General features: G+C 35.8%; 1 protein-coding gene across 1 annotated transcript in view; it reads right to left on the minus strand.

The window, feature by feature from the left end:
- The window catches only part of myo10l1 (myosin X, like 1), a 126,800-nt gene that overhangs the window by 59,382 nt on the left and 49,244 nt on the right, over positions 1-18,174 (minus strand). The window contains exon 3 of the mRNA XM_056459596.1: positions 5,064-5,222. Coding sequence (XP_056315571.1) covers positions 5,064-5,222 — 159 coding nt within the window. The remainder of the gene's footprint in view (positions 1-5,063; positions 5,223-18,174) is intronic.

Here is an 18,174-nt window from a genome sequence, read left to right on the forward strand (position 1 = left end):
CTTTGGCAACATCATCACTGAGACCCTTATAGTGACACATTTATTTACACATGTCCAGAGGGCCTAGTCTTTGATTTCTCTCTTTATCTCTCTCATACACCCACATGCGCACAAACACTGATGCAATGTGTTAAATACACCCACATAATTACCCACTCTCCATATACATTTACCTTGATTTTACATTGCTTTTATCTGTTTTGTGGAACCAAACCTGCCCAGATTCAAACTCGAGTGCTCTGCATCACAAGTAAATCACAGTACACAGTGAGCTACAGAGCAAACAGACAGCACCAGAAAAGTCGTCCACATAGAAATAGATAGATGATGTAAACATTCGATCGCTAATCATAGACACCGTTAAGTTATTTTATGGTGTTTATTTGGTGATGTGCAAAGAACTGCACAAAAATAACCCGTTATAAGTTGATAATATATACCTGAAAATATCATTTCTGTGAAAAAAACAAAACAAAAGTTGTTGGAATTTGACCTGTAGCATTAATTTTACATAGAAATTGCAGTCAAATAGACACTCAAGAAAAGACGTTTGTCGTTTATTCAAACTACTTTTTTAAAATTACCTGAATCAACACAATTCTAGAGGTTTTTTTGGACAACTTAAGGGTTTTATGTTCAATCCACTTACATTTGTAAAAACTATTAAGTTAACATAAATCAACCCATATCTACTGTGTGGAACCCAACATTTTTTACAGTGTATAATTGTTTCACAAAAATGTAGTCTGAAGCACATATTTCCAATGAGCCTGTGTTGCATTGTTCACTGCAAAAAAATCTATCAGAAAAAGTATCAGTTTTAGGGGAGACGCAGTGGTGCAGTAGGTAGTAGGTAGCAAGAAGGTCACTGGTTCGAGCATCGGCTGGGTCAGTTGGCGTTTCTGTGTGGAGTTTGCATGCTCTCCCTGCATTCGCGTGGGGTTTTCTCTGGGTGCTCCGGTTTCCCCCACAGTCCAAAGTCATGCGGAACAGGTGAGTTGGGTAAGCTAAAATTGTCCATAGTGTATGTGTGTGAACGCAAGAGTGTATGGATGTTTCTCAGAGATGGGTTGCAGCTGGAAGGGCATCCGCTGCGTAAAACATGTGCTGGATAAGTTGGCGGTTCATTCCGCTGTGGCGACCCCAGATTAATTAAGGGACTAAGCCAAAAAGAAATAATGAGTATCAGTTTTAGGCACTTTTTAGACTTTGGTACAATTTTAAAAGTATACTATCCATCCTAAATAGTATTTGAAAATAGAATTTGTATGTCCTAAACCATAATATTTTAGAAAGAGTATGCCAAAGTTTCCCGAATGGTTTACTATTTTTGGTAGAAATTCGAAGTGTAGAACCATCCATACTCTAACCGCTAAAACTGCCCACAATACGTTGCGTGTTAGAGTCTATGGTTGGACGTGAATTGGTTTAGAACTACAAACATGGTGGACCAACGTCAAGTAGAGAGGCTTCAGCTGTTTGAAAGTTCTTTAAATGACTATTAATTAATATCTAGCCAACTGAAAATTAATTAAATCACTTTTTAGACTTTGGTACAATTTTAAAAGTATAGATTTGGAACCAGTATGAAAAACACACAACCCATTAGGCTAATAGACTAAAATTGGTGTGTTGAGCTGTGTAAAAGTAAAATAAATGTAAATAGTGCATGCAGTAGTTTCATCTGAACAACAATTCATCATCAGTGTCAAATAGAATTTATCTTTTTTGATATAATAGAAATAACTCATTTTAAACATGGAAAAAAAAAAGAATTTGTTATAACATCCTCTTAGTTACTGTATGCTATCATTTACAGTACATATTGAATTACATAGGTTTTGCCAGAAAACATATGATATGTATTAGGTTTCGGATGTTTTTCTCGATAAAGGAAGAATCTCTAATCAAACAGGGTTTCCTTTAAGTCTGAGGCTGAGATGTTTTGAGTTAATATCGTTCTGCTAAACTAAAGCAGGAAACTCCGGTTATTCTCTTGGCCCGTCAGAGATCTGTCCACCCTTAAACTCTGAATGCAAAACAACACACGACTGATTACACAGGAAAGAGGAGTGAACACTTGTGCACTAACTGCCATCCTGACCTACTTTTTCCACAAAGAAAACTGGAGAGATGTGTGTGAAATTTATGATATTAACAGTAACCCCCATAACACTTTGATGTAGAATATCGAGATCCTTGTGTCTTGTGTGTATTTTTCATCTTTTAATGGTCAGTAGCATACGGTATAGATGGAAAAGGAAATGATGTAGCAGTGAGATCAAAAACTGATAAGCTTGATTTAAACTAACATGCGCACAATAGATCCAGAGCTCAGAGTGTTGGAACATGTGTCCAAACATAAGGTCAGAGCCTTGTAATCAGACTTTTTCTCAAGACAAATCATACTGTAATACAAAAATTAGGATAAAACAATTTATGCGTTAAATAAAAACGTTTCATTTTTTAGTTTTGTCATAATAAATTTCAGTAATGATTTTCAGTTACTGTTTAAACATTTCAGGTTGGAATGATGTTTAAATGTTTTTGAAAAAATATCTAATAGCTCTTAAAGCACAGCAAAACAATAATATTGTGAAATGTTATTGCAATTTAAAATAACTGATGGTTTAAATGACAAAATGATGGCAAAATAATTTTTTATTAGCCATTACTCCAGTCTTCAGCATTACATGAAATTCAGAAATTATTTTCTGACCTGATGCTAAAAAACATGTCTTATTATTATGGAATGCTGAAGATTAAATATAAAAATAATAATAATAATTCATTCATTCATTTTCTTTTTGACTTAGTTCTTTTATTAATCTGGGGTCGCCACAGCGGAATGAACCGCCAACATATCCAGCATATGTTTTATGCAGCGATGCCCTTCCAGCCGCAACCCAACACTGGGAAACACCCATACAGTAAACTCTCATTCACACACACACACACACACACACACACACACACACACACAATTTAGCTTATTCAATTCACCTATACCACGTCTTTTAACTGTGGGGGAAACCGGAGCACCCGGAGAAAACCCACGCAAACACGGGGAGAACATGCAAACTCCACATGCCAACTGACCTCTCACTTTTGATCTATTTAATGTGCCCTTTCTGAATACAATTATTAATTTATTTTTCTCACTGACCATGAGCTAGGGCTGCACGAATTGAAAAAATCTGATATTGCCATATTTTATTTTTCTGTAATAAATATTGCAATATGAATACAGTTTCAATAGATAGTTTGAATAGTACTGTTTGACACTTTTTAGGGGGAGTCTGACAGTATTCAGGTACAGAAACTGAATAATCACAATGCAAAAAGAGCTTTTCTTTACCTTGCTTGGTCTCGTTTCTAGTTTAAATGTCAAAACATTTTTAGATAAAAAAAAATATTGTTTTGTTTTCAACTTCATGTGAAATAAGTCCAAATTTAAAGTTTTTCCTTATAACAAGGAAAATTATCTGCCAGTGGGCTAAGTAAAAAAAATCATTTTTGACAAGAAACAAGACAAAAATTCTAAGTAAGAAAAGCATTTGTTTTGCATAAATCATATAAATTACGCATAAATACAGTAACCAAATACAATTCTGTAGCTCCTGGTCAACTATAATTCAGACTCAATATTGCATATTTGCGATGTGACTATTGTAAACATGCACAGTGCGATTTTAATACTAAAACAATATATTGTGCTGCCCTACCATGAGCGTATTCAGTTTCAGTTAAAAGCAGTAGTTACAGATAAGGAATCATTAAAAAATCTATGAATTTTGCTTGGGTTTATACAGTAGATTTACATCAAATCACATATTTACACATACATTTTTGTGTTTTGATAATTTACAAAAAAAAAAAACACACCTAAAAACACCTTTTGGTGACCTAAAAGAGGAAAATGTTAGTTTGATTGAAATCTGTTAATTTTACAATTTCAATAAAAACTACTAAATGTGGATTTGCAAAAACAGTGGCATCATGTGTATTATGTCATAGTCACGCGTGAATACTTGACAACTAAAACACTGACGTCAAACAGGCGCGTAGTGTTTCTACACAAAGTAACACCAAATATTGGCCTGGTATGCATAAAGAATTTCTTGTGAATCCTTAAAAGAAAGATTTTGTTATGACAGCAAGGTCTTGTGCACTGAAAAACAATGATTCATTGAATTTACAAAATTTTTATTGATACGTACACCTGTACACATTTCTGAAGATCGCGAAATATGTCCCAGGAGGTGCGTTGTAATGCAGTTTTTGTTTTCGCGAATCGACCAGAGGCCGCTGAGTAAGATTTTTCAGATCTCAAATTTCTCTCACGAGTGCCATTCACGCCTGCTGTTTCTGCATAAATACACCAGAGGCCGCTGTTGACTGACTGACCAATCACCCCACCCACCCCCATCGCTAAACCCAGCCGATAGTGTTTTCAAAGGCAATCCAGAAAAAGAAAAGCCCTCGCAGCTGCCTGATTTTTACCACGTTTTCAGATCTTACCACGTTCTCACCCTGTTATTTACTTGTTTATTTTATTTTTTGCCTTTTGTTTTTGTTTTGCCAGATTTCTAGAACTGTTCTTCACCAGACTCAAACCACGACAGCGCGGTTAACTTCTCATGAGTCTCAAGTTCGCCGACGTATGTGGCGAGCTACTGAGCAAACTGGTAACAGCGGAAAAGCAGTCCACATGGACTTAAGCAGTCAGCTGGTGGCTAGAAAAGAAACAGAAGCCGGCCGTGGTGTCATACCGCCCGGTAGCGTTCGTTTGAAAGATAAAATTTAGCCATACGTAGCTCTGATTACATAATTTGTGCTCTCCAGAAATGTATATGGGACCATATATTCACAAAGAGCCTGTGTTGAGTAATTTATATGGGCTGAATTTAAACAAACAAAATTAGGTTGAACATGACTAAATTTAATTAGATTGTTTAAATTCAGCCCATATAAATAGTTTTCAACCACTTACCTTAAAAGAATTGAGTAAATCCAATAAATATTTTATTCAGTGTGGATGATTGTGAGTTTGAGTGTCTTACATAGATGTTGTCTTTCTGGTATCGCTGATGAAGGTTGTGCATGATGGCGGCCTCGTGGAGCTCTGCCAGCGTGGACATGTCCTCCACTCCATCAATGCTGCTCTGGTGCATAGCAGACACCTTCTCCCTGTTCACCTCCGCCTGCTGCAAATACACCACCTGCAATCACACACAGAGCGGACTTAACAAAATAACACAAATCCCAACGTGCTAATACACACATCAATGCATGAGTAGTACATCACAAAAGGGGAGAGGATCCTGCCTGGTCCATTTTTAAGGGAATGCCTGCAGTTGAATAATGCATTAGTCAGACGGCAGGGTTCATGCTTTTCTGTTCAGCGTGCTGAGGCCTTTCTTTACCCTTTATGCCCACCAAGCACATCCTAACACAACCACCAGACGCTCTGCCAAGTAGAGAGTACAGTCTGGCCTATTTAAACTCAACAAAGGAGAAAACCTATTAGGATACATGTTATCCTGTGTATCTGAGTGCAGGAGTACACATTAAACCTTTCACACATACAGTGAGTTGACATACTCCTGCTGATGAGTTTTTTAATGTTACTGTTAGGGCTGGGCGGTATGTTACGTTACCGTGGAATGAAACATGTACCGTAAAATAATTTTTAATTCTGTAACAAGAAGTGATCACTTAGTTTCAATATTTATACAAGAATTGTAACTGTTTATATTTAGCATTTTTGAAGGAATAAAAAATATGTTTAATATTTCCTTAACGTGTTGACATATTTAAGTTTTCATATTACAGTATTATTTTCCTGTTACTTGGGATATATTCGATATCTGTGAGAAGATGTGAGAAATGTTTCTAATAGGGCTGCGCAATATATTGTTTCAGGATTGATATCACAACGCATGCATCCGCAATAGTCACATCGTATATGTAATGAGAAGTGACGCTGACACCAGGGGTGCGGATCCAAATGCAGGTATATTGAGAATGGTCAGGCAAGCAACGGTCACAATCAGGAGCAAACAGATGCATGAAGGCAAATCCAGAGTCATAGTCAAAAACACAGGTGATGGGTCAGTAAAGGATTAACATAAACAGACAACATAAACAAATGAACAAGGCGAGGGTCAAAAACATGGCAAAGCAAGGCAAGGAAAATGCGTCGTAATGTCACAAAACTGTAAAACAAGACTCAGCAACTGGTGTGTGTGTGTGTGTGTCTGTGCTGCTTTTAAAGTCCATGTAATCAGTTCTGAGCAGCTTCAGCTGTGTATGTTTGCAATCAGTGGGAAAATGGAACAGGTGTGAGTGTGTGGTGCATGACTGGACCTTGTAGTCCATATACCGGCGGATTTGTAGTTCTATGCTATCTGTGAGTTTACCAGTGATCTGTAAGGATAAGATCGCTGGTGATTGTGATAGTATGACACAATGTTGAGTTGGTATTATAGTTGAGCAAAAATCACAGTTCGGAACAATTATGGAATTACTGCAGAGTTTAACCACAATGGAGTGAAATCTTATAATTTGCATGTTTTTAAGGCCTGGGAGAAGTATTCAGGCACGAAAAAAGTTTACCAATTGGAAGTTTAATAAAAATTATTTTATTGAATTACTTATACAGTATGTAAATTTTACATTTACAAAGCCATAATACATCACACACTGTTTATTTTACTTTTATATTTGTATTTATTGTATTTATCTATCTTTTAATTTGTTTATTATATTTTATGCATGATCCCATTCGATCAAAATTAATACATTTTGTAACACTTGAGGGAACAATTCTTACTATTAACTAGGTGCTTATTAGCAAAGCTGTTGAGATATTGGCTTCCCATTAGTAGTTATAAACTACATGATTTTATTTTACATCCCTAACCCTACCTAATAATTAAACAAACTTAACAACTATTAATAATAAGCTAAGTAGAAGTTACTTACTTAGTAAGTAACTACTTACTTAATAAGTAGTTTTTACATACTTAATGGTTTTGCTAATAGCAAGAATTAAACCTTAAAACAAACTGTGACATTAAATTCTTTCCAAATAGTGCTATTCAAGTCAGTTGGTGAAATTGTATAGAAACAGTATATCGCTATATATATATATATATATATATATATATATATATATATATATATTATTTTTGCAACGTCATGGAGCCCTAGTTTCTAATAATAACTGTAAAACTATTAAATGTGTACAGTGGAATTTGTTGTTCATTTAATGTCATATTTTGCTTGTTTATAAGGTTAAAAATAAAACACAAAATAATCAAAAGAGATCAAGTCCTTCTCTTTTCTTAAATATTCAGGTTTGTTTATTATAGAAATATGCCCTTTTGTACATTTTCTGAAATAACTACTTTCACAAAAAACTGTATCACGAAAGATAAATTTACTGTAAAATAAACGTTCTCATGCTGTAAAATAAAATTTAGCTCATACCACCCAGCCCTCATGAATGTTATTTAGAACACAGCGTTTCCATGGGCAAATTCCAAACCGCTCATTTTAGTAATTTTTTATTTTTAAAACACACTCTACCATACACAGCTTAAAACACATGAAATGGAAATGCATAACTCTAAATTAAGCTTATATTATGAACAATTGATCCAAGTACATGGCTTTATTCTTCAGGTTGTCCTTTTAAATCAAACCTTTATAACTTATAATGAAACAGCAGACTTTGCCAGACTTATCAAAATCATAATCTACTTAAATGAAAATAAATCTTACAATCAACTCTGCTACCATTCAATCAGCAAGTAATAACAGAAGTTCTTGTTATCCAATTCATTTAGATGTACATGACAATTAATAGTATTAATAGATCATTAACAGTGTAATAGGTCACGGTTGCTCTGTGATCTGTTTGTGATCTGCGGATTAAAAACCTTTTTTGAACTTGTAGATTAATCCAACATTTATAACAATTGAAGAGAGATCGCCTCTCGTGTCATTCAAATCAAGTGTATGAAAGCATTTTGGCTTGATGAAAAAAGTTGGGGTGTGACCTAAATGCTTTTTTAGGCGATTAATTAAAGGTGTTTTCCATAACTGCTTGTTTAGCCTGCATTAATGCTTTCAGTGTAAAGCAGCACAATTAAACATTAACAGATCGTGATCTCAAATCAAACCTGTGCAACATTAATGAAAGATGATACTGATTTGCATATGTTTATTAATCCTTCGAATCGCTGCATTCAAATCTGTGTTTGATCAAGGGGGATTCAGTTTTTACACTGTTTCAGTTAGTTACAAACAATTAAATAACACAGAAGTACTGGGAGGACAATTTATAGTTCAAATATAAACACTGATGTTAAGGCAAATATTAAAATCCCTGTTTAATGGAACTTAACGCTGGTGAATGTTGTAGCAATTATATTCTGTAACCAATGGGTGGCGACAAACAACCATAAAAATTATGTCACTGAATAGATTTTCAGAAATGATACACCTATAATCAAACAAAGTTTTGTGTGTGAATTGTTCAGTCACTAATGAAGATAATGAAGATAAATATGATATGTTGTTGTACAAGATGCTAGATTTTTATATTTAGCATTATCAGCAACAGTATCAAATATCATTTTTCATATTAAATATTTTCCGTTTTGTCAGCTGGTTCCTTCTTGATTTTTATTTGTAATAAAATTACAGATTCTAAGTTCTGTTTGTTAATACCAATGGTTTTTTCAGTAATATTTTTGTTTAAATGGAAAGCAAATGACATTTGTTTTCTCCCTTTTTTCCTGATCCAAACTGTGAGATTTGTGATCCGTTACACCACTAATTACAATGTGACAGAGAATATATTTTGCTACTTCCATTATATCAAAACTTAAGACAATTATAAATATCCTGTCTGTATATAGATTTCTTCTAGAAATGAGGGTCTTCTGACTGGAGAATTGTTCTGGATACAGAGTCTTTCTGCTTTGCACAATTCCGCTTTAATATCCATGTAAATTAACTTTGATAACATGTTCTCTGCTTTATTTGAGTGGACAACACAAAAAGGAGCTAGAGCTACATTCTCTCTCTCTCTCTCTCTCTCTCTCTCTCTCTCTCATTCCCAGCATTCTGTCTATTTAATTTCTGCTGAAACCTCAATCTTGTGGCACCCGTTGCGATGGAAACCAGAGAGAGCAGCCCAGCTCATGAAGAGAGAGCTGAGAATCTGATAGATTAAAAATCAATACAAACACTAATGTGGGTGTGCACCATTTACTTCAGGTATGGGTTTATGAACTGTGTTGATTCAAACCCATTAAATGAACCACAAGTGCGTGCACCCACCCACACACACACACACACACACACACACACACACACACACACACACACACACACACACACACACACACACACACACACACACACACATACAGACATACATGCACGCAAATGTACATATATCTCAGCAGTGAAGGGCAAGACACAGAGAGAATCATGTTTGCTTTAGTCACATGCTGTTAAACTGGGGTGGACAGACTGAAAGAAGGAAGAAAAGGTCAAAGTTTATGAGCCAAGACAAGATGCGGCTGATCAATACAACTCACGGTAATGTCATTGACCCTTTAGAAGCCTAAGCAGTATCAAACATGATTTAGAGAAAACGTGCAAGGTATCCGCCATGGGGTAAGGCAATCAATCGACGCAGATGATCTGCTCTTAACATTCAGGGCTCTATTTGAACTATCTAGGTGCAAAGTCTAAAGTGCAGGGCGCAAAAGCATTAAGGGCATGTCCGAACCCACTTTTGCAATTTTAAGGACGGAAAAATATGCTCTGTGCCAAGGCGCATGGTCTAACAGGGTTGTGCTTATTCTCTTAATGAGTTATGGGTGTGTTTTGAGAGTAAACCAATCAGAGTCTCATCTCCTATTCCCTTAAGAGTCAGTTGTGTTGCGCCATGGCGCATTTGCTACATATATAAACTGAACACTTCACTAGCAAAAAAAAAACAGTTTAACAGGCCATCTGCAGCGCAAGGATAAAGAATGAGCCTCCAACCGGCCTTTACTTTCACTTTCTTTTTCTATTTTTCGTGGATAAGGAAACAGTATTGTAGGCTACGCACAGATATCCAACAGCCAACATAATTAATTTTGTTTGTGCAAAAGTGCAAAGATTTGTTTTAAATATAATTCTAGGTTCAGTTCTAATTTCCAGCAAACGAATAAATGAGCAATAATAATGAAGTGTGGTCAAAAAACTGAGCTTTATCCAATCACACGTCCTATACCTCTATATGGCCCAAAACCTGACAGGTGGACAAATCTAAGCTTGTTTTTAATAAAACAAACATAAATATGCATATAACAAATTATACTGCTAATAATAACTACATTATACAAAAGCAAATTGTCATAAATAAACAAAAAAAGCCCCGTCAGATGAAGAAGGCATGGAGGCAGTGGTTTTTATATTTATGTATAAAATAATAATTTTGTAATATTTTAATCCTTTAATTATTTTTCATTTGTAAAGATATTTGCACATTGCTGTACATCCTGTGTGTATTAAGCAATGTGTACTCAAGGCACACAACTAACGCGCTCTGCACTGGACTTTAGACCTGCTTTCAGCTCGTCTGTTTTGCAGTCTGTTTTACTTCCTCAAAATAGCAAAGCACCAACAATGCGCCTTAACACACCTCTTTTCTAGACCGAAACACCCATGAGTCCACAAAGTGACGCAAATGGATTTGCCATTTAAATAACATGGCGGAAAACTGAAAAATTAAGGTTGTGTTGGTCTGACAATAGCAACACATCCAACCCAGGCGGAAGGTTGTTCGACAGCGGTCTCTAGCAGGTTTACGCGAGAACGGCGCGGGAAAAAGCGCGCACAGCGGCCTCTCGCGGATTCGCTAAAACAAAAACAAAAACAAAAATGATAGGGCCCACAGTGTCTCCAGCCTGTATTTAAGAAAATTTGGACTGAAAGCCCTGGCAAAACCTTTCAGCAGCAAAAAGAACAAAGTTACTTATAACAACACACTAAAGTCAGTGAACTGTCAATAGCGGATTAAGCCTTCGTTTACACTAGAAAGCAGGCACAGGAGGTTAACATCACGTCAGATTGAACCAACGCCCAACGTCGTAAGGAAGTTGCATTACTGTATTTTTGGAAATGGTTGATGGCACAACCCAACGTAAGGCCGATGTCAATGTCCAACATCCAACCTAAAATCAACCAAATATCAACGTCTAATGATGTTAGCTTGACGTTGTGTGGATGTTACCACTATGACGTCTATCTATCATACCTGAGGAATAAATGCCAGTATTTGACATCAATTTGGCGTTGGTTTAAGATGTTGGCTCGACGTTGAATTTTGGTCACTTTCCAACACAACCTAAAATCACTGTCGTTATTGAATGCCAAAATAACCTTGTCCTTAGACCAGAGGTGCCAAAAGTAAGGCCCGTAAGTTGAAAAGAGAGGGAGAATGATCGGGAGTTGGTTACGGCGTATGCCATCGATCTGTTTCTTTGTTTAATTGAGGAGCAACAAAAAAAGCCAACTAAAAATAAATGTTTCATATGAATCAGTCTTTTAAAATGTAAATACTGCCACTTGACAGAGGAAATGCACAAGATATCGGTGGTCAGATCGACTAGTGTATTCAGTATTCGAACTCCATTGTTTTATAAATAGGATTGTTTATACTATATAATAAGGTGATTATAAAACGTAAAAAATTACACAGCATCATCATTTAATATGTTATATAATAAAGTAACTTTTTCTAGTTATTTTTAAATAATAAGCAAATAAATTTAATGTAATGCTGTTTGGTATATTTAACTTCGGCCCACAGCTGTCAATCAAGTTTGGTTTTTGGCCCTTTATAAAAAATAGGTTTGGGCACCACTGCCTTAGACACTGGCTAGACATTGAATTTTGGTCACCTGACATCACGACCTAAATCTAACCTAATATTAACATCTTATGGGGTTGTGTGCCTGCGGAGTAATAGGCGTTATGTGTTTTAAAACTAAAATACATTGGTACAAAGGGTTCAAAGATTAAGATCACTTGTCATCCACTCATTTTTGACAGGTGTAACCTTTAGAGATCTTTCTTTGTGCTACAGTCACTGCTCTATCATTCTAATGACTGTGAGTTACACGAAAAAAAAAAAGGTCTTTGGATTATTTGAAAAAACATTGTTCTACTACAACCCTGTTCCTGGAGATCGACCTTCCTGCAGATTTCAGTTGCAACCCATATCAAGCACACCTGCCTGTAATTATCAAGTGCTGTTCAGGTCCTAATTAGTTGGTTCAGGTGTGTTTGATCAGAGTTGGAGCAGAACTTTACAGGAGATCGACCTCTCCAGGAACAGGGTTGAGCACCACTGTTCTACTAGCATGGTATAGCCAGAACAAAAGTTTCTTCAAATTTGAATGATGACGATTACATTATTTAAAAAATAAATAAATAAATTCAGTGTAAATAAAATGTTCTTTAATTTGGACCTCCACTTATATCTTTATGTGAAGAATAGAGTGAAACTTTGGATTTTCACATTTAAAAAGATTTGCTTTCACCCAAAACTTTAAATTCTGTCATTATTAACTCACCCTTGACTTTTTCCAAACCTGTTCCTTTCTTCTGCTGAACACAAAAGTTAATCAAAAAAATTTTGGAAATCGGTAACCTTTGACTTGCAGGAAAAACAAATACTAAGGAAGTCAATGATTACAGGTTTCCAACCCACACTGGTGTGGAACAATTCGAGCATTAGCCTTAATGATGGCAGAATTTTTGAGTGAACTATCCCTTTAATGACTAGAAAAGATCCTGCACCGTTAACATGGTCATTTCCTTTATTCATTTATTTTCTTTTCGGCTTAGTCTCTTTATTAATATGTGGTCGCCACAGCCACAGCGGAATTAACCGCCAACTTATCCAGCATTTGCTTTATGCAGCGGATGCCCTTCCAGCCGCAACCTATCACTGGGCAAACTCCACGCAGAAAAGTCAACTGACCCAGCCGAGGCTCGAACCAGCGACCTTCTTGCTGTGAGGTGACAGCACTACCTACTGTGCCACTGCATCGCCCATAGCCATTTCATTTAAGAAAAAGATATACCCAAATTTCACTATGACACAATTAGGCATGAGAGCCAGTGCAATTTCACAATCAAAGTTGATCTAATGAAATTCACATTGCTTCCCTGTACTGATGCAAAAGGTGAGAGTAATGACAAGAAAGAATACCATGTGAATTAAAAAGTGACACCAAGAGGCCCAAGTAGAGTTGAAAGGAAAGTAAAAAAGTGAAGCTAAGGGTTGGTGTTAATGATATTTATAATTAGCTATACATAAAAACAAATAAAGTCAGTGCAATGTCCCTATTTTGATAGTTATGATGGGAATGTGTTTTTTGGGTTGAGTCTATGATGCCTCTGAGTTTAGAGGAGATCTTCATGCTCCATTTTCTACATCCATCCACCCACTCACACACACACACACACACAAGCACACAGCACTCTATCTCTCTCCCCTCAGCACATGGCTATTCCAGCAAATCTGTTTGATGTTTGAAGCTGCTTTGCATGATTCAGACGAAAGCTGAAAAAAGAGCTTGAGAGAGAGAGAGAGACTATAAGCACCAGTGACCTACATTCACACCTATAGAGAAACAGAAGCGCAGCAGAATGGAAGAGAACGCTGGAGTCTTGAGATGAATTTTTAAAAATTGAATTACACATGACCCACAGGACATTTCAGAACCATTGAAATGTGACTAAATGTTTAAAGACGTATGTCTACGTGTGCACAAAAGACCAAAAATGATATCTAAAAGACTTCAGTTGATGCAGACTGATGCCCAGTTGGATTGCTGTGAACTGTAGGCCACTGTAATGTGAACAGGACGCTGACAACAGGGAGTGCGGATCCAAACACATAATAAACTCTCTGTTTATTATGCAGAGAATGGTCAGCACAGGAGCAAACAGATGTATACAGGCAATCCAGAGTTATGGTCAATAAACAGGCAAATGGTCAAAAGGCAGGCAGCAGAAAACGTAAAACAAACAAAACAAAGCAAGGTTCAAACACGGAAGACAAGGCAAGGAAAACATGTCGTAATGTTCACAGATCAGTATAACAAGACTCAGCAATGAAGTGTGTGTTTACGCTGTATTTAAAGTCCATGTAATCAGTTTGTAACGATCCTCCGGCTGTGTGTATGCAATCAGTCCTGATTAGGAACCGGTTGTGAGTGTGTGTGGTGCATGACTGGATCCTGTAGTCCATAATAGTGGATTTGTAGTCCGTTAGCAATCTGCAACCACTAGATCACTGATAATTATAACAGCCAGATAACTAATGTTCAGTGATATGAAAGTAAAATGCTATATAGGGATTTGAAGCCATTTTTGTAATATATAAATCTGCTGCTTTTATCACATTAATGTAAATTGCTTTTTTAAACTTTCTAACATTCAAAAGGTCTTTAAAGGTTCAAGATTTTAACAGATTTGTGTGTGTTGGGCATCATTTAAGACAACGTTAGCACCTGTTAGCTTTAATTGTGGGGAAAAATTGATCATTTAGAGCTTTTGTCAGCTAATTTTATCTTCCGGGTTTAAAATAATTTTTGAGGCAGGATCAAAATCGGTGACGAAGCGCCAATCTGCTAGTGGAGTGATGATGCGTCGGTCTCTCATTATTATTCATAGCGGAGTTTTCTTATCCTATGAGAAGACCCTGCTTCTTAATTATTCATGACTGCACATGCTTTCTTATGACAGACTAATATAAACAGACCACAGACCTGCCAAGCAGTTCATGAAGGCTTGTATGTGTTGGTTTCCATGATCCACAGAGTTTATTGCATGGCTTTCTCCGCGATGCTGTCCGGGCCACCAATAAAGCCAAGCTGTTTGTGTGCAGTAAGCATTTTTTGTTGGGAGAGCTGTACGAGAATTGGAGAATGGCGGACTTTGTCTTTTTTCTGTTGAGTTCGTTACCATTCAGACAACACCGTGTTCGCATATGTTTTAAATCCTCCGGATTATTGGCAGGGCTAATGGTTGGAATAGATAGGGAAAGAGACCTGCTGCACTGCTATCCACTGTGTCTGCATTTAGACCTGCGGATTGAGGAGAAGAGAAGTCCTCTTCATTCATAGTGCTCATATAAGTTCATAGTGTTTATCATATATGTAATGGCATTAAATTACTTACTGTTTATTTCTTTGCATTTTAACTTTGTACAAAACTATAAAATCATGTGTCTCCTCACATTTTGTCTCAGATTTTTTTAATCTTGAGCTGGTGAGTAAACTGACAAGCCCTTCTTTCTCCCCTGCTCTGCCGGCCACGCCAACTCCTCCCTCTGCTCGCAGCGCTCCTCGCCCAACTCGGAAGCATTTTTTGAAAATATTCTGAGGTAGACTTGAACTAAAAGGGGGAGTTTCTTGAAGCTTTTTAAGGTTATGTTCCCTGGTTTAAAAATACAGTAAAACCTTTAATATTGTGGACTATTTTTATAACTATTTTAAAAGTATTCTGTCATTCTACTATTCTATTAATTTCATCTGCCATTGCTGATGCTCAGTGTTACATGATTCTTTAGAAATTATTCTAAATATTTATTTGAAATACAGATCTCTCTCTAACTTTAAGCTAAATGTAAAGCTAAAAATGATAAACTTAGCTAAAAATGATTTATCTATACTGAAAAACCCAACAGTCAACTTTATTCATTCATTCATTTTCTTTTCGGCTTAGTCCCTTTATTAATCTGGGGTCATCACAGCAGAATGAACTTATCCAGTACATGTTTTATGCAGCGGATGCCCTTCCAGCTGCAACCCATAACTGGGAAACACTCATACACTCTTATTCACAATCATACACTACGGACAATTTTTTAGCTTTTTTAGACAATTTTTTTTTAGTCTTCGGACTATAGGGGAAACCGGAACGCAGGTAGAACATGCAAACTCCACAAAGAAACGCCAACTGACCCAGTTTCTGTCAAACGAACACTTTTCGTAGTTTTAAATTCTATCCTGGCTCCTCCATGCTGTATACAGTTGTTTGGATAGTGGGTTTTATTTTAAAGCTTCCAAATGCCCATAAATTGATCATCAAATTAACCCCCAGGGGTTTACCAAACGCCTCAGCAGACTGATGAGATATTCAACAGAAACATAAAAATTACTAACTGACGTATATGACGTATATAACGTGTATAACGTATGATGTAAGACGGGTTGACACATGTACAGGACATTGTAAGAGTAATATACTGTATAACATTATACAATAACACCAAGCCAACTACTTTTAACTGTGTGCTAAGAGGTTCCCATATGACATACAGTGCTCAGCATATATGAGTACACCCCCCACAAATCTCTCATTTAAATTAATATTTTCTAAAGTAAGCTTTACAATATTATTTCATGCATAAACATTAGATTAGTCAGTACTGAAGCCAAATCTGGAGCTGATCTAACAAAATAGCTTAAAATAATGGTTCAAAAATTAGTAATATACCCAATATTGTTAGGGAAAAGTTAGGGAAAAATATTAAATACAATTTTCAAAAATAGCAATAATCAAGAGACACAAAAAATATATAAAATTCTGTTGAAATGTAGTTTTTTTTGCAATATTTTGCATGAATTTAAATGTATTCTCTTTCCATTTCTGATGTTCTGTGACAAAAAAATTATTTAACAAATTTATCTGTTTAGAAAATCTGTTTTGTTTATATATATATATATATATATATATATATATATATATATATATATATATATATATATATATATATATATATATATATATATTACCCATTTTCACTGAGAAATGGATAAAAATAAATAAAAATTTTCTAAATAGGGTATACTAATATATGCTGAGTACTGTACATCAGTCGCGCATAAACGTGCATTCGGCCGCCACTGGAAGTCAAAGATTGGAGTTTATTATTTAAAAATGTTAAATATTTTGTTACAAAAATACATACACTGTAAAACCCAAAAAGTTAAGGAAACTCAAACCATTTGAGGAAACCGATTGAAACAAACCATTTAAGTTCAAAAACTGATTCTAATGAGTTCTGTGAACTTAATCCGTTTGAGTAAATGAAGCAATTTGAGCACAATAAAACCCAATAAATGAAGAAAACTCGAACCAACTGAGTACTGTAAAACCCAATAAGTTAAGGCAACTCAAACCTTTGAGGAAACAACCATCTGAGTTAAAAAACTAACCTATATGAGTACTGTGAACTTACTCCATTTAAGTTGAAGTAATGAGGTATTTAATTAACTCATTACCTTCAACAGTGAGTTCAAAACTCTCTTCAAGTGAGTAAAATTAACTTTCAGTAAATTTTTGCGGTAACTGCACTCATTTCATTTGATAAGGTTGACTGTTGGGTTTTACAGTGTAGATCTGCTTTGTAAAACATTCATTAACTGCCTGGGAGCTGGGTTAGTTATGGGTTACTTTGACGATGGATTTATGCTCTTTTGGAAGTATCACAATAATAATAATAATAAAAATATTCACTATCCATTATTAAACAGCATGGACAAGCCAGGATAAAATTAAAACTACTCCTTTAAAACTCAGAAAAAAGTTATACACACAGAGAATGACTTGAGAGTGAGTAAATTATGGAGTCATTTTCATTTTTGGCTGAACTATTCTTTTAAGGAAACAAGGTATACAGTATGTGCCAATTTATACTTCTGTGTCGAGTGCATGTGACAGGTCTGGTGTAATGTTCAACATACCCTGACATAGACCCTGATGGCTGGTCAAAAAATGTTACCATGTCGCGATGATGCTGAGTAAAGATCTGTGATTGGTCGGCTCGGTATAGCTACTGTATGAAAAGGATGGATACTTTTTTTGTGCTTATTTTATGATTAAACTTGTTGAACATTTGCCAGGTTCCTGCCTCTTTCCTCCTTGAATGAGTGTGAACTACTTTTACAGTAGCTTTGCACACTTTTCTGATGTAAACTAAAAACACAGAGAAAGAAACGTGATGCAGTAGATCATAGAGACTCATAGAGAAATATGCCCACAATGACATTAACATGCAAGGGATAAACATAAAATAAGGCG

The sequence above is a fragment of the Danio aesculapii genome, chromosome 6, assembly GCF_903798145.1.
Source record: "Danio aesculapii chromosome 6, fDanAes4.1, whole genome shotgun sequence".
In the NCBI taxonomy this organism is placed as follows: Eukaryota; Metazoa; Chordata; class Actinopteri; order Cypriniformes; family Danionidae; genus Danio; species Danio aesculapii.